At 41.4% G+C, this 24445-nt stretch overlaps 1 protein-coding gene across 1 annotated transcript in view; it reads left to right on the forward strand.

Annotated features, from left to right (window-relative positions):
* LOC149312279 (testin) overlaps positions 1 to 24445 on the forward strand; it is a 43506-nt gene that overhangs the window by 13659 nt on the left and 5402 nt on the right. The window contains exons 2-6 of the mRNA XM_089524325.1: positions 5819 to 5904; positions 13242 to 13494; positions 14843 to 15178; positions 20733 to 20948; positions 22054 to 22212. Coding sequence (XP_089380451.1) covers positions 5819 to 5904; positions 13242 to 13494; positions 14843 to 15178; positions 20733 to 20948; positions 22054 to 22212 — 1050 coding nt within the window. The remainder of the gene's footprint in view (positions 1 to 5818; positions 5905 to 13241; positions 13495 to 14842; positions 15179 to 20732; positions 20949 to 22053; positions 22213 to 24445) is intronic.

Consider the following 24445-nt stretch of genomic DNA (forward strand, 5'->3'; position numbering starts at 1 on the left):
GTTCCTTTTCCTTTAAAAAAATAACAAAAATAAACAAAACATTGAAAATAACGTTGAAAAGAAATCATTTTACATGCACATCCTTCTTCCATTCACAACTTCCTTCCTTATGCATTGGCTTCCACCCTAGCAGACCTTGCCAATTCATTTATACAGTTGTACTGTCCATTATCATGTGCATAAATTTGATTCTATCATAAATTTCCAGTTTTTTGTTTTTAACGCCTTGACACTGAGAGCATTATTTCTGCTTGTGCTGCTCACAGTCAGCATAATTTCTGTATAAAGTATTATTATTTTTTGTTACATTTATATTCAATGGTTCCTTAAGGAATTCACAGTTTTCCTTCTCCGTACTTAATCTGCACAAGACCTCCATGAGATCTACCTCTGGCTACCTGACTTGCCTACTCATATAATCACTAAATTTCCCTCTTTAATAGAGCTTGAACCCCTACCTTGTTAGCATGGCATTTGCCATCTGAAATATCATGAAATATATTCAGAAGTTTACATAGGATGTGGAGCCATATTAGGGTGTCAATATATGTCATGATTATCATCATTTCTCTTTGAAACAGGATATTTGCCTTGGTGGTTCAGGTGAAAAATCCTGTCTGAACTCACTGATCTCCACTCATTCAGCCATTCCTGGAAATTGTAAACTGCAACAGGAATACATTTATCAATAAGTAGTTTTAGCATTTTCCTTTCCCCTCTCCATCGTTTTTTCCTTATCTGCCATGTCACTGCAGGTTGTAAGCATACCAACAATGCTGTCTTCTGTTCATTCATCTTTGCACTGGTCTGGTAGTTTATATCATTGTTCACTCAGAGTATAAAAAATGCTCACTTTTGTATGTTTTTAATTGTACTTGTTTTTAAAATTGTACGCTGCTCTGAGTCCCAGGTGTGGTTTTTTTTTTGAGGGGGGGGAGAGAAGCAGAATGTAAATAAACATAATAATAAATGTATAACTTAAAAATGAGGTGCATTTTATAAATACATTATTTGATAATGTAGATTTTTTTCTCCTGTTATGTTGGTGTGGGAAACCTTTGGCTTTCTACATGTTGGACTATAACTCCCATCATCCCTATAAATGGAATTGGAGTCCTGCAGCATCTGGAGAATCACAGCACCCCCAGCCCTGTATTGATAGCTGATATTCAGCCTTTATTTCCTGAGACATTTGAGTGGCAGCAGGCTGTGGTTTGGTCAGTGCTTTTATATATATATATATATATAGAGAGAGAGAGAGAGAGAGAGAGAGAGAGAGAGAGAGAGAGACTGCTTTGACTCCCCAGAAACATTCCAAGTTGATTAAAACAAGCTTACTTTTTCAAACATTAGACTAGCCTGTAACCATTTATAACACTTGGCTCTGAAGTAATATTTGACTTGTGGAGGCACTGTGCAACAGATGACTTCAATCACTGTGCTTGTAATGCCTTTCATACGCAGACTGCCTTGAAAGCAGGCTGGGCATGTTTGAAATGCCAGATGTTTTAAAAGAATTTTTAGCAACTGACATACAGGAACCTCTTTTGGCAAAATTTCAAATGACCTATGTATCTAACATTCTTCTGTAATTCCATTTATGGAGAAATTGATTCCATCCTCCCTTTTTTAAAAAAAAATCTGCAGGGCAATTTATTATGGTTTTGAATAAATTGGAAGGGAAGTTTAGTGTTCAGTGTTGGGTGCTCAGAATTCCACATAGGTCCAGTATAAAATACTGTTTTTGCCAGTCTCAGCACATGCTTTTGGGGTAGGATAGTAATGATTATGATTAATGTAACACAGCCTGTAATTTAGTCATCTTGGGGCTTGTTTCACAGTGCAGCACTGGGATTATTTCTTGTGGATTAAAACCACATCTTGGAAATGTTATGGAGGGGGGGGAGACTTTTATGGCTCCCAGGACACCACTGACTGGGAGATTTGGGGCATTGCCTGCCAAAAGATAACTTTTCCAAGCTCTGTGCAAAACCTGTTCAATGACTTTTGCAGAAATAATCCAGTCTGATATCTCTTTAACTGCCAAAGCTCAGTGCTCTGGAGTCCTCGGATTTGTAGTTTGTCGTGGCACCAGCACTCTGTGGAGACAGTGAAAGCTAAATGTCTTACAAAACTACAATTCCCAGAATTCCATAGCATTGAGCCATGACAGTTAAAGCAGGAGCCCTGGTGGCGCAGTGGTTAAATGCCTGTACTGCAGCCACTCACTCAAAACCATAAGGTTGCAAGTTCAATACCAGCGAAAGGGCTCAAGCTCGGCTCAGGCTGGCATCCTCCCGAGGTCGCTAAAATGAGTACCCAGATTGTTGGGGGCAATTAGCTTACAGTTATAAACCGCTTAGACACTGTTAGTTCAGTATGAAGCAGTATATAAATGAACTATTGATTTATTTCTGTTTTCTGGTTTTCCACTTAGATGTGGCCAAAAGTGTGCCCAAGATGAGACTAACAATACAAAAATAGCAATATGTTGCATCATTGCAATATACTGCAGGAGTGGGCCCCAAATTGCATCCCATGGGACCCAATTTCTTGGCCCTGGAAGCCACTCCCACTTCCCTAAAGCACCATTTTTGGGAAAAACCCCTCCCCCCAAAAAGCATAATTTTGGAGCAATTTTTGTCAGACAGCTATGGAGAAAGCCCCTAAAACATGCGATAATACACAGACGTACCCACATCTCCAGAAACACAGAGTTCCCAACATTGCCTCATGAAACACCTCTTCTCACAAAAATGGCATTTCCTCCATTTTGAGAGGGACTGTAGACAAAAACAGAGGTATATGAGTTGTTGGGAAGAGCTGGGCCGCAGGGGGAGAATCTGGCTCCCAGATGCCACACAGTTGCTTGCCCTAATATACAGAATTGTCCCACTTCATTTCAAAAAACTAACACAGCAGCCCAGTTAAATAAAAGTTTGGTCCAAAAATGCCAATATCAATCATGCTTTCACTACCTGCCACTTCCTACAGACAAGCTCAGTTTGATCTAATATCAGCTGGTACCTCATAGTGGTTTGAGCACTGGACTAGGACTCTGGAGACCAGGGTTCAAATCCCAACATGGTCACGTAAACCCACTGGGTGATCTTGGGCAAGTCACACTCTCTCACCCTTAGAGGATGGCAATGGCAAAGCCCTTCTGAAGCAACTTGCCAAGAAAACCCCATGATAGATTTGCCTTAGGATCACACTAAATCAGAAATGACTTGAAGGGACACAACAACATCTATTATTTATGCCTTGCTAAAATGCATGAGCTAGGTACAATTTTTAAAGTGTACAGTCAAATAGTAACTATATAATCGGCAACCAGTTTGTCAAAAGGGTCAAACACAGGAAACAGCACTTATTTTAAGCTGTATTCCACAGAAACCAGAAGTTTTCCATCATTGTGTTGTGTAGTATTAAAAATAGCCATTTGTTTTCAAAACCTATAGGCCCTCTTTTGTGAGGGTAAGGATAGGGTTGCCATCCCGAGGACCTCCAAACCAGGACAAATGTAGGACAATGTTTTAAAATGTAGGACCTTTTTAAAAAAAAAATCCTGGCCAGGAAATTAAAAAAAAAAGGTCCTACATTTCAAAACATTGTCCAAGGCTTCGCCAGGGCCTGGGAGACAGTGTCTCCCAAGCCCTGGCGAGGCCTTCCAAGGCTCCGTGATCGCCGGCCCACGCTTCTTCCCAGGCCGGGAAAGAGGCGGGGGCCGCCCCTCATCGCGGCGATCGCCGCTGTGGGAGCCGGCCTCCTCCTCCTCCCTGGCCTCGCGGAGGCCTTGGAGGACCCCGCGGTCGGAGCTCCGACCGCAGAGCCACCTCGAAGGCCTTGCTGGGGCCCGGGAGGGAGCGTCTCCGCGGCTGGAACTCCAACCGCAGAGAGCCTTCCTAGGCCTCAGCAAGGCCTTGGAGCCGCCGCGGGGGCTGAGGTGGTCGCGGTGGGCGGGGCCGTCCCGGTTTGGGCGCCAAACCGGACCGGGACCGGGATGGCACCGCCCAAACTGGGATTGTCCCGCCCCCCGGCAGGAAATGGCAACCCTAGGTAAGGAACAACACTTGGGGAAATACTCAATTCAGAATGTGATGGGTTCAAAAGATTTGTATGATGAAACACCACAGTTTTAATCTGACTGTTGTATAGATTCTGCCTTGCCCTGACTTTTTCTTATCCCAATGCCTCTCGCCAGTGACTATGAACCTTATCACACATGGGGGGGGGGGTTGCAGCTCACATCTGCAGTCACTCCTGTTCTAGCAATGCAAAGCGTGATATTTTTTCACACCAGATCCAGAGTCACTCCTGTCCGACAATGTGAATTAAGGTTAAAACATGATGTTTTACCACACCTGGTTGCCTTTCCGCTGCCCTTCCAAACTGAGGGGGAAGCGGAGTCAGTTCTCTTCCAAGCAAGTCACGTGATGCGGATTCCAGCAATGGGGAGTGAGTGGACATTGTATTACCACAACGGGGGGTCGCTGAGGCCAGGATTGGGATGCAGGAAGAAGGCAGGGGATGATGGGATAGCTCGCTGGGGGTCGCTGGGGCCAGGATCGGGATGCAGGAGAAGGCAGAAGATGATAGAAATGATGGGATGGGTTGCAGGGTGGCAGAGAGGAGGAGATGGCATGAAGGAGGAGGAGGGGAATGACGGAGCAGGACGCAGGGGGCCAAGGGGGGTGACATCGGAGTGGTTTTCCACACCAGACCAATTTGCAGTGCAATCAAAGTGAGCCTGGAGACGAATCCTGTGAAGTCACTTTTTTCGGTTTTACCAAAGTGAGAGGTCACTTTGGAATCACTGCGGAAGCACCTCGCAAGGAGCTCCCATAGAAAAGAATGGCGTCTGAAAACACATTTACATTCTGACGTGAATACGCATCGTTGGAAGCACAGTCACGTCCGAACTGACCTGCAAAAGCTCTAAAAATCTCCATGTGATGAACCTGAAAGTAATGAAATGAATAGGCCAGACCAAAACATGCAGACCGATAGAACCATACAGTACATGTACTCTTATATAAGTGGCCAACATCTAGTGTAGGTGTAATAAATATATTAAATCTGTGTATTAAAATAAAGTGTTCCTAATTGGCCATTGAATCTTTTTGGGGGAAACCTAAATAAATAAATAATCCCTTTTCCCCTCTTTCTTCTGCCCCGTGCCCAGGCTTAGCAGTATTATCAAGAAGACACAGGGGTGTTAAAAAACTGCAAACATTATAATTATAATAAGCATTCACTAGTTTATTGTTGTTATAGTCATGATTATTTCAAAAATTGTTACGTACAGATGTGAAATAATTTGCTGTGAGAGCACAGTAATAAGAACTGGGTGGGGACTGAACTTGAATTTCTTGCTGTTATTCTTCATCACAATTTCAATTTCTTGATTGATAAAGTTAAAATTTAGTGGGGGATTATGTCAACTGTGGATGGTAGCAATGATAAGCCTTCAGGGCTCTCTTTGCATAGTTTGTGAAGAAATCCCTGTTTAGATTTTTTTTTTTTAAAAAAAAAAACTTTGTAATGTAGTACGCACTTACTAGTGTGTAAGATCCATGCGCCATCTTACACAGTGGAGCCTAATCCTGAGAAAATGTACATAGGTTTGTGTTGTAAATAATGAAGAGGGTATTGAAAAGCACATTAAAAGAAGAAAATGGTAAGGAGACATGCTCCATTTTTGTCATTTGTTATACTAGGGAAATACTTGGAAAATAAGTATAAAAATTCTAAATTACTCTAAATTATTTGGAATTCCTTGTTTCTTATTCCCACTCTGTTCCACTTTTTTCTTTAGATGGGCTTGGGACATGAAGAAGGATCTGGAGCCCCGTGTCTGAAATGTAAAGATAAATGTGAAGGATTTGAGCTGCATTTCTGGAGGTAAGAGGAGAAAGCTTCATTCTTTAATGAAATATTTGTATTGCAAGTGAACTCTGGGCAACAGTAAGCGTATCTCTAAGACAGAGATTTTGTTTATACAGAATGTTAAACTGTGGTATATATAGGTCCACAGTCAGAGAACAAACTTAACGTGAAGCCGGGGGGGGGGGGGGGGGGGGTGTTTTTAAGTCATGCCAACCTAGCCAAAGCTCATAAAGCTCAGGGTGAAAGCTCAAAACAGAAGCTGTGCCTCTTGCAGGCACAGATTCTAAATAGAAAAATAAAGTTGACTTACATTAGTATTGTCAAGGGTCATAATTGTCTAGGGAGATGAAACAGGATATAAATAACATATGTGGTCTGGCAACCTACTGCTGTGTACAGTTACTCAGAAGCAAGTCTTGCCAACTTCCATGGTCCTTGCTTACAAATAGGAATGGACAAGGCTTCAGTCTTACTATGTGGAATAATGAAATGCTGAGATTTTAGAACGGCTATGAAGTGTAGCTGAATAGCCAAATGGATGTTCACTATTGTAGTATGTATTTTAAATATATTTTATTGTTTGGGTTTTCTCATCTAAAGTCGGCATTTTCTCATTTCTGTATATCAGACTCATATCTCTGCATTCCTTTAAACACCATGCAAGCTTTCTCGAGTTGCTGTCCAGAGGATGTTTTTTGATTATACATCCAGTCATTTCCAGCCTGCAGGACTAGTGGTTGTCCTTAGAGATACAATCTTGTATATTTGGAGGCCACCACGTTGGTGGTGTTTGGCTAATCTATAGCTAAGCCATTGGGAGGCACCTCCAGCATGTATTCTGTGACTTCCCTCACCCTTTCTCTCCTTAGCTTGCATGCTATGATTCTCTGCCTCATTTCCTAATGGCTGCAAAAATCACTACTCATCTATAAAACAAAATTATTTATTAAAATCAAAGTATTTATGGAAATTGAAGAGTCAGTGTGCTGTAATGGTTAGAGTGTTAGACTAGGATTCCCAGAGACCAGGGTTCAAGTGCCTACTTGGCCATGAACACCCCTGGATGACTTTCGAGTCACACTCTCTCAGCTTCAGACAAATGCAGTGTCAAGCCCCTCTGAACAAATCTTGCCAAGAAATCCTCATGATAGGATTACCTTAGGGTCACCAGCAGTTGAAAACTACTTGAAGGCACACATCAAAAACATTTATTTTTAAAAAACTGGAGATGGCATTTTCTTTTTTTCTTTTTCCCTCCCCTCTACCTCAAGAGAGACTGCCTCTTCTATGAAGATTTCTGCTGCGAGATGCCTATATACACACGCATACATAATGTTGGGTAACAAAACGTTTCAGGGCTTCTGAATGCAAATGTAATCCATCAAGTGATGAGCCTAAGATTTCCATAATTAAGACAAAGGTGGAAATCATGTGGCCCTCCAGATCTTGTTGAACTGCAAATCTAGGCATCCCTCAACATTGTCTCTTTTGGATTTACACTTCAACAGCATCTGGAGGGCTGTATAATCCCTACCTTGCATGCAACAATGAAATAGTCAAGGATGACTTAAATTGGATGACCGTGCTTATCACATTTGTAGATGACACCAAATTAGGTGGAGTAGCTAATACCCCAGAGGAGAGGATCAAAATTCAAAATGACATGAATAGTTTAGAAAGCTGGACCAAAACTAACAAAATGAATTTCATCAGGGAGAAATGTAAGGTACTGCACTTAGGCAGAAAAAAAAATGAAATGTATAGTTATAGGATGGGGGCCACCTGACTTGACAACAATCCATGTGAAAGGGATCTAGGAGTCCTAGCAGACTGCAAGTTGAACATGGGTCAACAGTGTGATATCATAGCTAAAAAGGCCAATGAAATTGTACACTGCATCAATAGAATTATAGTGTTTTGCTCAAGGGAAGTAATAATACCACTCTGTTCTGCTTTGGTCAGACCTCATCTGGAATACTGTGTCCAGTTCTGGGCACCATAGTTGAAAAAGGATGTTGAGAAGCTGGAACATGTCTAGAGGAAGGCAACCAAAATGGTGGACAGTCTGGAAACCATGCCTTATGAGGGGAGACTTGGGGAGCTGGTTATGTTTAGCCTGAAGAAGAAACAGTTAAGAGGTGATATGATATTTGAAGGGGTGTCATATTGAGGATGGAGCAAGCTTGTTTTCTGCAGCTCCATAGAATAGGACCTGGAGCAATGGATTCAAACTGCAGGAAAAGAGATTCCACCTAAACATTAGGAGGAACTTCCTATGAGAAAAAGCTATTCAACAGCCTAATACACTTCCTCAGAGTGTGGTGGAGTCTCTTTCTTTGGAGGTTTTTAAACAGAGGTTGGATAGCCCTCTCTCCTGGGCTGCTTTGATTATGATTGCTACATGGCAAGGGTTGGACTGGATTGCCATTGTGGTTTCTTCCAACTCTTTGATTCTATGACCAGATATTGTCCCCACCTCCTTAAAACTATTTTTTATAAATACAATCAGAGTACAGATTGGCAATTCAAGCATAGCACTGGGGATCTGGAGAGCTCCAGTGCACAGGTGAACTCAGTGTAATTTGAATGGAACATTACCTTGTTCATGTTGTTATTATTATTATTATTATTAACCTTTATTTATGAAGCGCTGTAAATTTACACAGCGCTGTACATGCAATCTTTTTAGTTAGACGGTTCCCTGCCCTCGGGCTTACAATCTAAAAAGACATGACACAAAAAGAGAAGGGAGTGGTGGAGGGAAATGGTAAGAGGTCCAGCAGTTCCTCTCTACCTCCAAGGCCTGGACCAAGTAGAATGGAAAGGAGCATATGCAAGAGTCTGCAGTATGCCTCTTTTTCTCCAGAAGTATGTGTGTGTGTGAGAGAGAAATGTCTGGCCAGGTATCTGATGCCTGCAGTCTATGAATGTAATTCAGCACTGAAGTGATTCATGTCTTTCTCATTATTTGTCATTATTCACCTGCTCTTCTGAATTCATTCCTAAGGAAATGTGAGTCAAAGGACCTTTCCTGTAAGGGCTCATTATTCAATGCTGATATTTTCCTCTTGTGGGTGGAGGACATCCTAGTATAGTGGGTTGTCCTGCTCACCTGCTCTGATAGGCATACAAGTAAGTGTTCATAAGCCAGTCTAAATGTCTTCATGCTGTTTCCTCAAAGCAGAAGGAGGACTTGCATCCAACCCAGTCTATTGATTTCTTGAGCTGTTGCATGTCCTCTCTTTTTCCTCTTTCTTTTTATTCCCTGTTCTCTTACCTCTTTAACCCCCTTTACCACAGCTCCCCCACCTCTTTGAGGAGCATCTGCTGAACATTTTTATAGCATTTGTGGAAGGGGCCAGAGGGACTATTGCAGGAAAGAGAGAGTAAGAAAACCCACTTTCATTTCACAGGCCTTAATCTGGGGCCTATTACACTACATAGCTATAGCACTATCATTCCTCAAGGCTCTGCCAGCATGTTGTTGGGGTTTGAGTGCTGGACTATGGCTCTGGAGGCCAAGGTTCAATTCCCACCTGGCCATGAAGCCCACTGGTGACCTTGAGCATGTCACATGCTCTCAGCCTCAGGGGGAAGGCAAGGGCAAACCTCCTCTGAAAAAATCTTGCCAAGAAAACCCCATTATAGGTTCACCTTAGAGTCTCCATATGTCGGAAATGACTTGAAAGCACACAACACACACACAATTCTGGGCTTGGCATTGTGGAGAGGGACATTTAAAATTCTCAGCGAGTGCTCCCCTGCCTCATCGAACTATAAAACCCAGGATTCCATGAGACAGAACCATGACAGTTAGAGTAGAATCATAGCTGTATAGTTTTGTAGTGTGAACTGTTGGTCCCTCTGTTTCCTACTTCTGATGCTGATAACAGTGATTAAAACCACTTCATTCACTAAATACCCAGCAGTACCAGAATATTCCCAACAATATTATTTCAGTATTATATCATATCTGGGCAAGCTCACCAAAATCTGGCTAACTTTCCCATTTCAGGATGGGAAGCTGCTAACGTTTTACTGTGTTGTTTCTTATTTTAAAGAAAATTCCTGTTAGTCACCAAGTTCAAAAATGGTTGTCCTAGAATTATTTCCCCTTCAGTGTTTTGCTGTATGACATGGTCCACTACATGTCTTTGAAGAAGCGTTCTAAAAGAATCTATAAAAATGGAATGGGGAAAATAATAGTTAAGGACCTATCATACAGTTATTCCCTTTCCCACTAGATGGGAGTGTAACATCTCTGACAATATAAACCCAGCTGTGAGTGAAAGCCTATAATGCTTCTTAAGCCATGCTACATTCTTAACATACCAACTGGGAAATTCATATTACTGCTAAGCAAAAGTGACGAGATGATCATCTCTTAATGCAGATGGCCTTGACGTGTTTAAAGAATTGCTCTGGATCAAATTCTGATTAGTTTACATGTAACCTAGTCCAATCTGGAGCAAAAATCTCAGCCACAGTTTTAAGAAATGAATTCTAATGCTCCCTGCTACCTCTGTCAGTTAGGGAAGGGCCAACCTAAGATATTTTCCTGCCTAGAGAGCCAGCATGGCATAGTGGTTTGAGCACTGGACTGCAACACTGGAGGCAAGAGTTTGATTCCTCAACCATGAAACCCACTGGGTGGCCTTGGGCAAGTCACACACTCTCAGCCTCAGTGGAAGGCAATGGCAAAACCCCTCTGAACAAATCTTGCCATGAAAACCCCATGATAGGTGATTCGTCTTAGAAATGACTTGAAGGCACAGAAGAAGTTGAGATCCCTCTCCCATTCCATGTACAAAAACTGTCCTTGAATCCTTTTTCAATGCTGCCAATGGATCAGCATTCTCCACAACAGCAGGATAACAGGGCAAGTTCTGTGGCACTCCACTGCCTTGCTGCTGTTCCCCCAGCATCAACCTAAGGCACCCCCCCCCCCCACACTGTGATAATGGTAGGGCTGGGCCTGTACCCTGATCCCAAGCAAAGTGTGATGTGCAGCCTTACATACTGCTCCTTGGTTGTTGTGTGCCTTCAAGTCATTTCCGATTTATGGCAACCCTCTCATAGGGTTTTCTTGGCAAGATTTGTTCACAGGAGGTTTGCCATTGCCTTCCCATGAGGCTGAGAACGTGTTACTTGACAAAGGTCACACAGTGAGTTTCATGACTGGGCTGGGAATCGAATCCTGGTCTCCAGTGTTGTAGTCCAACACTCAAACCATTACACTATGCTGGCTCTGCATAATGCCCCTAGGAAACCTTAAATCAGCTAGTGCCACTAACAGGTTAAAAAAAATCATTTTTCTCAGTGTCAAAGGGTTGGTTGTAAACCCACAATTCCAGTGCTATACCTGTACACAAAATATCTCTGTTAATAAAGAGACACATACCTTGTGTTCTACATCCAATAGATTCTGCTAACCTCATCAAAGAGGATGCCAGGATGTATTCTACTACGGCCTATTCACTGTGATTTGGTAACCCAGAAGGCTACCATGGAATGGAAATGGACAGTGCGTCAGCATGTTAGCCAGTGTAGTATAGTGGATAGAGAATTGGACTATGACTCTGGAAATCAGGGTTTGATTCCCTGCTTGGAAATGGAAATCCATTGGGTGATTTGGGTGAATCACACACTTTGAGCTTTAGAAAATCTCATGATTGGGTCTCCATAAATTGGAAATGACCTGAAGGCACACAACAAGAACATATTATTCATTTTAAGAAGAGTACACTGTTTCTTCTAAAGTTCAGTATTGGTAAAAAAAAAAAAAACAGTAGATTACCTCTTTAATTGGGTACTCAAAGGACAAATATCTTCTGGGTATAAATAGAACCTAATTCAATTGTTTTCCAACAGTAGGTATTAACAGGGTACTTGATACCATTTTGGCCTTTTATTAATGTTTCATGCTTCTAATAATTACATTGCTTTGCCTCCAAGAATTTATTTGCTGAGATAGGATGAAGGACTTTTAGCTTCCTATTTGGAATGAAACTAAATATTCCTATCACCAAAGATGGCTGTTCTTTCTACTCCCCCTCCCTCCCCCACACCCCCTACGACTCAATAATAAGAGGAATAAGGAGTACTTGTGTGTAGAGTGGTGTTTCTAACCCCTTATTATACAAAAAGAGAAAATTTAGATGATGCTTCTGCTAAATGTTGTGTAAAGACCCACTAATGTACATACTAGCTCTCTACTGGTGGGTGCATCTTTCAACCTGGCAAATGCAGCTTCAGCTTATCTCATTTCTAGGGAGGGACAGGGATTCCTTCAGAGGTGTGCCTTGGTGATACTTTGTATGCAGTGAGACATCTCTCTCCCTTCTCAGAAAGACAAAGTATTACTTTGAAGATGTAGCTAGCAGTATTGGATGAGTTATTAGTCTTGGCCATTTGTTTTCCTATTGGGGAGGATGAGCAGAACAAGGAGAATTTAAAATGGCAAGCAGGAAGGGTTTAGGGAGAGACCTCTTTCAGACCCCTTGCATACCAAATTCTCTATATAAACAAGCCAAATTTGTCCCACAAACTGGAGGGTTTTCTAGACCAGTATTTCCCAGTGTTGGATTCCCTTGTGTTGTGGGCTACAGCTTCCATCATTCCTGTCCTGGGGTTGACTGGAGTTGCAGTACAACAAAATCTTAAAGGAATTAAGGAGTCTTAAAGGAAAGGCTTTTCTAGAAGAAGCAGATATAAACACTGGGATGCCTGTAAGAGTTAGGATGGTGTGGTGGTTTTAGTGTTAGACAAGGACTCTGGGAGACCAAGATTCAAATCCACACTAAGCTACAGAAGCCCTTGGGTATGTCACACACTCTCAGCTTTAGAGGGAAGCAAGGTCTTTTGAGTTAACCTTGCCATGAAAACTCTAGGATATGGTTGCCAGAGGTCAGGGTCAGCTTGAAGACGCATAACAACAGCAACAAATGCTTGAGTTGAATGATTCTCCTAAACGCTAGCAAAGAAGGGAGAATTACAGTAATTCTCCATTGTACTATCTATTTCAATCTACATTTTTGAAACTATGTCCTCTTGAATTAATTTACAAAGAAGAGGTTCCCCCCCCCCGCCCCCCAAAAGGAGAGACAGAGTCAGTGGCAAAACAATATATTTTGTGCTCAAGTATATTCTGTGTTCAAGTTAGTTTCATGAGGTATTGAAATGAGATATAATCTGGAAATCTGTGCACATCACTGAAGTGACAATCTCATATCAAAGCTGCATATCATTTTTAGCTGTCATTGTATAGCTTTATGCTAATTTCATACTTCAATCTGTTTGGATTTGTTTATATGCACACAGCTTAATAATGCTTTTCTCCACTACACTGCTAGAAAAATATGTCGAAACTGCAAGTGTGGACAAGAGGAGCATGATGTTCCCACCAGTAATGAAGATGACCGTAAAGTTGGGAAGCTCTTTGAGGATACCAAATACACAACCCTAATTGCAAAACTGAAATCAGATGGGATCCCTATGTACAAGCGCAATGTGATGATACTGACTAATCCAGTGGCAGCCAAGAAGAATGTCTCCATCAATACTGTAACTTATGAATGGGCACCTCCTGTTCAGAACCAGACCCTGGTGAGATATCTGAAATGACAATAAATTATGCTTCATTGTGAAGGAAAGGCTAAAGAGATGATTTAGGATAAGTGTTTTATTTTGTGTAGCAGAATCTATTTTGTTTTGAGACAGAACAGCTGTCAACAAATTGGTGCTCTCCAGATGTTTTTGAGTTCAACTTTTGTTGGTCCCAGCCACTTATGATCCATCAAGTCTTCTGGGAGCTGTAGTCCAAACATCTTGAGGATACCAAATTGGAGAATGTTGATATTATCTCAGAAGCGGTAGCTTATTAGTTCTGCTGAAACTGTAAATGTGGTAGAATTGGCTCTGTTTGTCATCTCTGCTTACAAGTCTCTAATAAAATAGCCAAATTTTAATTTACCAAATGCTAAAATGATCTTTGTGAAGAACAGAAACCTAATGGATATGTTTAGATATGCAAGAGAAGTGGCGTGAAGGAGAAAATATAGCGTTAATGGCTAGGATTAAAAATTGCATTAGAGACATTCACTGCCACTTAAGATGATTTATGAATTCCTGAACCAACCGTTCTAAAAAAGACTTCCAGAAATGGGACATTGCCTTGAAAAACCAGCACAATTTATGTCATTGTTTAAAAGCTAAGAAAAACACTCAAGCCTGCGCATTTTCTCTTACTGTATATGGTCTGGTCAGAACGAATTTGGAGTTGTCATCCAAAAGAAAAGCTCCCTTTGGTTTATTAGCAGTTCATCTAGATGAGATAGTTGGATAGCTTTGTTGGGATTTTTTTTAATGTTTTAATCTTGAGTCAAGTTTATATAATGTCAGGCTGTGTGATCTAAAGCAGGAGGCTGGAGAGCTGAGTGTGTATGGCTTGTAATCCTAGGAGGGCTTTAGGGGGTTCTTTGTTGATAGATATTTATCAGTTTTTAATTAATACAGTATACCCCTTGTGTTTTAATCAAAGCATTTAAACAAATTAAAAAGTGCTAGTTGTTTCCTTACCATCTCCCCCCCCACACACACATACATTTTCTTTATGGGGGGGGGGGGGAACCAAAAGATTATTCATACACTGTAACTGTAGTTATTCAGTGTTAGCTAAACATTGCTAGAGCTGTCACTGAACTGAAGTAAACAGAGGCATTTATATTGTGAAGCATCAAAATTCAGCTATGCTTGTAATCAGTACCACTTGGATGCTTCCAAATCTACATCTCCTTCCACCTTTCTATCCACTCCCACTGAACCATCACAGCTATTGTGCTAAGTGCTCCTAAATCTGCCTGTAGCCCTTAGCCATTTTTCCTGTTTAGGAAGCTGGAATCCCAAGCACATCTGATAAGTAATGCTAGCAACCCCTTTTGGACTTTTCTCCTAGGCAAGACACTATATGCAGATGCTTCCGAAGGAGAAGCAGCCCGTGGCAGGCTCAGAGGGGGCTCAGTACAGGAAGAAACAGTTGGCAAAGCAGCTGCCTGCTCACGATCAGGATCCATCCAAATGCCACGAGCTGACTCCTAATGAGGTGAAGCAGATGGAGCAGTTTGTAAAGAAGTACAAGAACGAGGCACTCGGAGTGGGAGATGTTAAGCTTCCAAGTGAAGTAGAAGGGAAGGCTGGGGAGAAGAAAGTCCCGGCGAATGGAGAGAAGGGTACCCCAGCCACTGTAGGAGCCATGGAAGGCAAGGTGCCTGGACAGAAAGCATCTCAGTATGTAAGTTTCGCTCTCGCTTTCTCTGTACGCACATTGCAGATGCATGGTACGAAACCACAATATTTTTATTCTTTATAACACAATGTTTTGTGCCCGTCTTTTTCATGTTCACTGCTTTATTTATTGAGAATTTTAGGGTCTTCTCATTTAAGATCACATTGTTTTAATACAAGCTACCATTAACAGAAGAAAATTCTCTGGGGGCTTTGCTGACCATAAGTCAGCTGTTTCTAAAATGGTAATGTCAGAGGGAGAGGGGAGAGATTGGAGGTAATTTCTGGAAGAAAAAGGTAGGAAATCTGTCATTTTTTTCCAATTACTTCCAAATATTTAGAATCATAGACTTTGAGGATTACTTTATATACTCATATATAAATCTAGAACTTTAGGTTAAAAAATTGACCCAAAAAAACCTGGATTGACTTATCCATGGATCAGTGTAAATACTCTATTTTAACTCATATATATATGGTGAAAAACAAGAGTTTAATCTGTCCTGGAAGCACTGATGCCCTTCTAGTCTCTCATCCAGACTTTAGTATGAGCACAAATAGCTATGCCTGCTGGAATTTTGTAAAATTTTTGGCATTGTTTTCCTTTGCTTCATCCACTTTAGGTCCTTTGTTACATGCCCCTAGGTTTTGTCCTTGACTTATCTACAGGTCATATCAAAATCTATAATTTTGGCCCCAAAACTTGCCCTCGACTTATATTTGAGGTCGACTTATAGTCAAGTATATACGGTAAAAGGGATCTTTGAGAACATCTAGTCTAGCCCCCCAGGATCTTGTAGGTGTTTGTTCAGTCTTCTGCTTAAATATCTCAGGAAAATGAAGAGTTCATAACCTTCTGGGTCATCTGATCCATGACCAAACTGAGGTCCAAAACAGTTTGAGACTGCTTTTAACTGCCTTGGCTCAGTGCCAAGGAGTCCAAGGAACTGTAGTTTATTGTGGCACTAGAGATCTCTGACAGATCCCATATACCTGTCTCCCAAAATTACAGTTCCCAGAATTCCCTAGCAATGGGCCAGAGCAGCTAAGGCAGTCTCAAACTGGATTGTTTCTGCAATGTGTTTTGGACCTGAGAGATTTTTCATCATGTCTTGCCAAAATTCCCTTTCTTGCAATTTTCACCTATTGGTTCCTGTTCCAACCCTTTGAAGCAACATGGGGTAAACCTGCCCCATTGTTTAGGTGGCAGTCATACAGCTGCTATCCAAGACCTTACAGTAATATGCCTCACTCAGTACCTGCATAGAGATCAATATTTTGTCTCTGTAGAGACATTGGGTGAGTGTGCTATATTTAAACAGAGCCCATTAGTTGTCAGAAGTACGGTGGTGGCGGCGGTAGTGGTGTTTTCATTTCAAGGTGAAAACCAATGAACCCTGCAGGAAAACAAACCTCCACAGATGAAAAGGGAGGGAGCGACATGCTGAGTGGGAGCCAGGGAAGAAGTGGAGTCTTGTGTCTTCATTCCCACTGTGAATTTCAATGGAGAAAAGCCTCTACTTCAAATGAGGAGGCAAAAGGCAGAGGTGTCAAAGCTTCACTTACTATTAGCTGGAGCAGTAGAGCTAACAAGAGTCTGGACACCAGGATGAGTCCTGCTACAAACAGTGTGGCTCCAGCTGAAATATAATCCTAAATGGAGGTGGGTATTCTTGCAGTCCTACATATTTCTTTTTGGCTCCCTAGCCAGCATGGCCAAATGTGAGGAATACTGGGACTTACAGTCCAGCAGCATGTGAAGGACTGAATGATTCCAGTCCCTAGGCTTTATAGAAGTGTATGTGAGAGAGAGAGAGTGTGTGTGTGTACATTTATTTACATTTAAAAGAGATTTCAGTTACATACAATAATTTTCCAGTATAACAAAATCAGGAAAATAAAAATACAAAAGGAGGAAGAATTACCAGATTAGTTGCAGGTTTCTACAAAAGCTGACCAAATGTCAAATATAAGTCCATCTGTAAATTTCGACTATACATCATTCTTTCAAATGTTGCAAGAGTTGTTAGATCTAATATCCACTGGATCACAGGTAGAGAGATTTATCTTAGGAACCCTGGTGGCGCAGTGGTTAAATGCCTGTACTGCAGCCACTCACTCACAAACCACAAGGTTGTGAGTTCAATACCAGCCAGGGGCTCAGGGTCGACTGAACCTGGCATCCTTCAGAGGTCACTAAAATGAGTGTCAAGCTTGTTAGGGTCAATAGGCTTACACATTGGCCTGTTACAGACAGCCAAAATAAAGCTGCTTCGAGTCACAGTGGAGGTATGGCGTTTCAATGATGTGTGCGTCCTAAGAGTCCAGAAGCCACACCAAAGCCACACTCCAGTCTTTAGGGCTGGAGCATGACTTTGGTGTGATTTCTGGACTCTTAGGACGCACGCATCATTGAAACACCATACCTCCACTGTGACTCGAAGCAGCTTTATTTTGGCTGTCTGTAACAGGCCACTGTAAACAGCTTTGGAAGTGCATAAGTGCGTACGCTGAAAGTTGTGAGGGAACCGCGTGGGGACGCAAGGGGTGGCGCATCCCATTTAGATGAATGGGGCACATGCCCGAAGTGCGCATGTGTTGCTGCGCTGCCCTGCCACCACATGCACGAGCCCCATTACTTTCAATGGGGCTCAAGCATACGCTTTTTTTTACACGGGGGGGGGGGGTGTCCAGAACGGATCCTCCATGTAAAAAAAAGGGTGCACTGTATTACATCTCCAACAGTTCTGCTGATTTAGGAAGCCCTTTCTTGAATAGACACTTTAGTGACCCATATATCTGAAAGAGCAATTTCTAGTGTATAAGAAGTTGTTTGAGATCCAGTCCCTAAGCTAAACTTAGTTTAATGCTGCAGGAATGTATTTCAAGAAGCCTCAGACTTGCATGCTACCCCTCCACAGTCTTCCTCTGAGGGAGCAGCTGCTTCCTGGCTCAAATTGGAGTTTCTTGTTATATGTCAATTAGGAATTCTGGTTAATTTAAACCGTGGTCTGTTAAAGCAAGCCAGGATCAGGAACTATGGTTTTACTAGTTTTTACTGAACTATGGGTTTCAATAAGCCATAGTTTAAACAAAATTCAGTTTGTTCTTTCGGGTTGTAGTAACAAACTATGGATACTCTAAAAGTGCATGAGGTTGCTTCCAGTCTCCCCCTTGTGGCCACTTATGAAAAGAGGAAGTATTACATCAGAATTTTGTTTTTCCCTATTGCTAATTTACATTTCTCAGTGTTCTGGATCTATGAAACTATCAGCCTCAGAAAGCTATAGGCCTAAACCTGATCCCTAGTCCCAATGAAAAGAGACCTGTTGAATCAGTGGGGTATACATGACTGCTGACCTATTATTGTCCTATTGATTCGGTGGGTCCATTCTAAAACTTAGGGCACAGATCTTTTAAAAACTACCCATCCCTATTGATATATGGCAAGCTAGTTTGGAAGCTGCTGGAAGTTCTGTTCACAAATACAGCATGATGCCAAGCTAGGCAGGGGGGGGGGGTAGCACCATACTATATCACACACACACACACACCAAAAAACAAATAATCACGCCTGGATCCCAGTTATTGTCAATATTGTCATCTGAAGCAAAAAAAAAAAAAAAAAAAGGAAAAACTGAGAAAAGTTTTTGTGCTCATGGAACAGCTGACAAATATGGAAAGAGAACTATCCAAAATATCATGTGAATCAAGCACATCACCTCATCTTGGAGATATGGTCTGTGGACAGTTTTTAAATGAGGCCAACACCACCTCAAATAGCCTGAGAAACATTACACTAAAGTATTAAACAAACTTTTTAACAGAAGGCATGCCTTGTCCTTAAGTGCTGAAACAGATGGCCCTAAAGGGGCTTGACATTACCCCTGTGATTGCCGGATCCGGGCTGCAGCAACCACATGCCGCAGCCTCAATCCAGGTTTTTTTCCAGTGCAAAAAGAAGCTGCAAAGTGCCCCTCCTTTTTGTGCTGTAAATACCTGGCCTTTTCCACCACCACCCTGGCTTTTTTGCTGCTCCTACAGCATGCAGTGTCTAAACACTGCACCGCCAGAGTGCCGAAAGTGGCGGAACAGTGTAACGTTGACTTCAAGGTGTGGGTCATCCGTACGCCACTTCCCCATGGGAAGCAAGCGTATTGTGCTGGTCTGTAATGGCCCTAACTGGCTATTGGGCCAGTTTGGCTCAAGGCTAGTGAGTCCTCCAGGTGTCAAAATTCTTTCAGGTGCTTGTTTGATGAAATAAGTTCTTTCATTTTCTATTTTTCTCCCAAAGTGAAAGTCCTAAAAAATCCTCCTAATTGACAGAATGATCTTATCTTTTTTAAAAAAAAATGCACAATAGCTAAGAGATCCTCTACCTTCTCTTGATTTTATTGAAAATAAGCCATGGGATTTTTTTTCATTCCATAAAACAAAGATTAGTGTTAGTGAAATTCTCCCAGATTTTATTGAAATAAGAAGTTGTTTTATGTCATATATGGGGCTGTGTCTCTCTGTTGCTTTTGGAATTTAGAAGCCTTTTGAACATGGGGTCATGGGGGAAGATGCTTTAGCACAAAAGTTTCTTTGCAATGGCAGTAGCAAGTACATTTCTATACTGCTCCTTTGATCTTTCTTTTCTGTCACAATGGCCCTTTCCACAAGGGCCTTTAAGTACGTACCGTGTACGTACTAGGGTTGCCCAGGGGAGACCACCTTAATCTGATGCTTCACATTGGAACAGGGCTGATCAAAAGCAAAGGGCATGGGGGACAATTTTTGCCCCACACTTTTGTAGCAGGCTGAACTCCAATCCCCAAAACCCACAGCTGATAAAGAAGAGGATGTTGAAGGGGAATTCCTAAAATATCCATCACTTTGGATGCCTCTGGGAGGGATGTTTTATCAAAGTTGGGCAACTTTCACTTAAAAACAAAATTTTGGAAGCTGCAACAACAACAAAAAAACCCGCCCAGGGGACCATAATACTCCATGGGCCACAGTTTTGGGGATCTGCAAGGAGACATGAGCACATATCTTGATTTATATTGGAATATGTGGCCCTCCAAATTGTTTGTATTCCAGTACCCATCAAACCTAGCAAGATGGAGGCAGATTATGAGAGGTGTAGTCCCACAGCATCTGAAGGGATGAAGGTGCCATCCGGATACTGTGTTAGATAATGTTCATATGTTCATTTGTTATTAATGTTATTTATTTAATTAATTAATATCTTGCTTTTCTTCTGTTTGCAATCCAAAGCAGCTCACATCATATGTTGAAACAATACAGCTAAAAACAGTATGGAACACAAAAATGTATAATAATTATAATTATCTTAAATAAAACTTTAATTTCAAAACAATTAAAAGTGCATTCAAACCTACCTATGATATTACCAATAATAGCATTAGATAATGATCATAATAAAGTTGGACATATATTGAATAGCTGAGGTTGAAACTGACTTAGACAATTGTATGTATATTTCAATTGCAACTTATTTTGGAAGCAGAAGCATCTCCTGGAGATTCCTATATGATTCTATGGTTTCCCTTTAGTTCTGTTTCCGATGCAAACTGAACATGAAAGAGGGTGACCCAGCCGTCTATGCTGAACGAGCCGGATATGACAAACTCTGGCACCCTGCTTGCTTCGTTTGTTGTACCTGCAGTGAGCTTCTGGTGGACATGATCTACTTCTGGAAGAATGGGAAGCTATACTGTGGCCGACACTACTGTGACAGTGAGAAACCCCGCTGTGCTGGATGTGACGAGGTAAGTGAAATGGCCCTCATGGAAGAGACCTTGGAAAATATTAGCCCATCAGAATTACCTGGATTCATCATTCCAGGGATCCATGCTGTCTCCAGTGGTCACTAATCAAATGTCTCTAACATAAAGATTATTGCTTTCCTGTTTATCCCAGTGCTTGATGTTTACATCTCTGAATCTTTTGTGCTGGAAAATATGAGAGATAATCAGGCATCTCTCAATAGAGTAATCAATTGGTGCAGTAGAAACTGAACAACAATCAGTCCCTCCACCATCACCCCATGCTCAAGGTCTAACTAAGAAAGGAAATAAACCTAAAATTGGTAAATCATCTAAAATTAACTTTATTTGTTCATAATTAAATACATGGTCTTACAGAAGAGAAGATGGAACAAAGAGAAAATGGCTGCTGGTTACAGTAATGCAGAAAAAGAGGGTGGAAAAGCAAACTGACAAGAAGGCTGCACACTAGCAATTTGTGACTAAACATGCAGAGGGTGCTAACTCTAAAACTTTCAGTACGATGTACCTTTTGAACTTCTTTTGGTTCTTGATAAACCTCATATGCACCCCAAATACCTCCATTTTCCTCTGCAGTTCCTTCCCAAATAGTGTAATTGCTTCTTGTCACCATTTTGATAAGGACTGCAGAGGAAAACTGAGCTTACTATGGGAGCATGTGGCCTACAGGGGTTTGTGGGAGAAATTATCTTCTTGCTCTCCCCTGCCATACATTGCCTGTATGGACCCAAAAACAGGGGAGTCTGTGCCTGTACTGAGCATCTGTGCTTCCACCTCGCCCCTTTTTTCTTCTTGAGAGATCTTTTCTCATTTGAACATAATGCAGTTTGTTATGTTCAACAGGGGAAATCCTACAGTTCTTCTTCTGTTCAGATTTTAATCCATGAGAGAGATGGATTGGGTGGCTCATGATGGGATGACTATCCATTTGAGGCAAGCTTTAAAGAGATACCTAGAGATACTTCACTGGCCTCTCTGGTTCTCTGGTTCTTGTGCTGAGCACTAAGCAGGCATGACCCTCTTGATTTATGAAATGCTATAGCAGAAACATAACCCTACAGAGATATTAATCCTTGTCTTTCTGCAGCTTATATTCAGCAATGAGTATACCCAGGCAGAAGGTCAAAGCTGGCATCTGAAACATTTTTGCTGCTTTGACTGCGATTGTGTCTTGGCTGGAGAGATCTACGTCATGGTCAACGAAAAGCCTATCTGCAAGCCATGCTATGTGAAGAATCATGCTGTGGTAAGAAAAACAACTTCTGTGTATAAAATGCACTTTCCCATGTCTTGCCTTGAGGAGTGTATTTCCTGAAGGGCACAGAGTTTGCCTTTTGTCACTCAGACATCAAATTAAAACAAAATAATGCTTAGATGGCCTGTTTCTCTATAAGATAAAGAACATGCCAAAAGCCTTTTGATACATTATGTAAAGCAATAAATATCTTTGGGGCCATTTTTAAGTGTGCGTCAGTTATTACAGAATCTTGGCAAAGTCTTCTGAGAAGTTATAGTCTGGATTTAAGAAAAAGGGACATTAAATATTTGATAATGCAGTAAGAACAATAATAAAGGACTGACAGTGGGGAATTTTTTTTGCTAGCCGCCAGGACCAAGGATTTGAAAATCCATACAAATAAGAGTGTGTATGTATGAATGTGATTGAGTTTGGTTTTGTAATTATTCTTTTAAATATAAAAAGGGGCAATGTAAAGAAGAAGGGAGTTTTAGTTGAACAGTTTCTTTAAGCGATGAAGTTCACTTCCTCAGAGTTTACTTTGCAACTTCTGCCCAGGTAATTTAAAGCCTTGAGGTAGTTTGTGTGTTTCTTTTTAATGACTTCCATAAGCTTCAAAGGCTGCTTCCCTATCACTTGCAACTTAAGTCAAAACAACACATCTGATTTAGACATGTAGAATAATTTAGGATGTTTATGCTTGCCTTGTATTGTACCTGCTTCTGCCCATGGAGTAGTGAATCACTTCCTGGCTTTTCAGTTAGCTGGAATGGGGAGTATGTGTCTCTTCAGATGCTGAACTCCAACTGCTGCCATCGCTCATTATGGGTGATTCAGTCTGGGGCTAATGGGAGTTGTAGTCCAACATCTGGACTTTACATTCCCCAACCGATACAAAGGATGCAAAATCAAAGGGTGAGCCGTTAGTGCATTAAAAACCTATTTGGAATCCACTTCAATTTGTGCAAATTTAATGACTTCCTCAGGATTTTCTTTGATCTACCTACACTATTGTTTTAGTATTTATATATCTTTTTTAAAAAAGCTGGATGTTTATTAACATACTTCAACAAACTGTTGCTATTTGGTTTTTCTCCTAGTAATGAGTGCTTTTCATTGTTTGCTTGGTTAGCTTTAAAAAAAATCTGTAGTTCTTTTAAAAGACTTTTCCCACCAGCAGAACTACAGTTCATTGGAGTACTTTGTACTCTCTTCCTCCTTTTTTCTGCCCTTTATCCGAAATGAACCAGCTTGAAAACACTTCCTTATATTTCTTTTCTGAAGAACTTGCTGGTGCATGACACTGCATGTTTCAGAGATGAAAACAGAGGAGCCTGGTATTGAAGCTGTAGCAGGAAGCCTTAGCAGGAAGCATGGCCCAGTTCTCTCAAACAGTAGATGAGTGGGTTGAAACTGAGGGCCAGCTATACAACTGCATGTGTGTGCCAGTCCTAATGTAATTGAATGATGTTTCATGCAAACAGATACCTGCATTATGAAAAGCAGCATGTCACAATGCCCCTTTTCAGGCATTCTGTCCATATGTTTGAGGCTGTTATTATCTACATCAGTGTGGGGAGTGTGTGGCCTCCAGATGGCTCCTTGCTGGCCCCAAAAGTCTTCTGCCAGTCTCCCAATGCTCCTCAAACCTCCTCAAAAATAAAAAGGTTCAATTTTCAGGTGACTTTTTGTCCATAAATTGTACTCAACCCCCTGGATGTGCACAAACACACACATACACACAAAAGCCTCTCCCTGCACCCACCAGAAGCATCGTACCTTCATTTCCTTTCCCAAATGGTGATAGTAAGTGACACAACATCACTTCTGATCTCTCTTATGGAGAGGAAGAAATTTTGTTGTTGTTGTTGTTGTTGTTGTTGTTGTTATCCTGCCCCTCTGCGGATCACAATTGGGGCAGCTTACAGCAATTAAAATATACAATCCAGGTGTAAAGTAAAGTAAAGGTGTTTTATATAGCTATAGGGGCTGCAGCTGGTTATGTAAGCTGCTGCCAATCACAAGAGCTGCCATGTGCACTGCTTATTGCTGAGCCCAAATATTACATAGTATTAGCTGCTTTTTTACAACCCATCATGTCAAATGTATGGTTGTCATTTGTGCCATCACAAAGCTTCAACAGGAGAGGAAGAAGTAGGCAGGTACCTTTGGCTGCTAGCAAAACATTTGTGTTGTAGTTCTATACCTGCTTATCTGAGAGTAATCTCCATGGAACTCAAAG

Source organism: Sceloporus occidentalis, unplaced genomic scaffold, assembly GCF_023333645.1.
Source record: "Sceloporus occidentalis isolate IW3139 unplaced genomic scaffold, rSceOcc1.0.p SCAF_5, whole genome shotgun sequence".
Classification (NCBI taxonomy): Eukaryota; Metazoa; Chordata; class Lepidosauria; order Squamata; family Phrynosomatidae; genus Sceloporus; species Sceloporus occidentalis.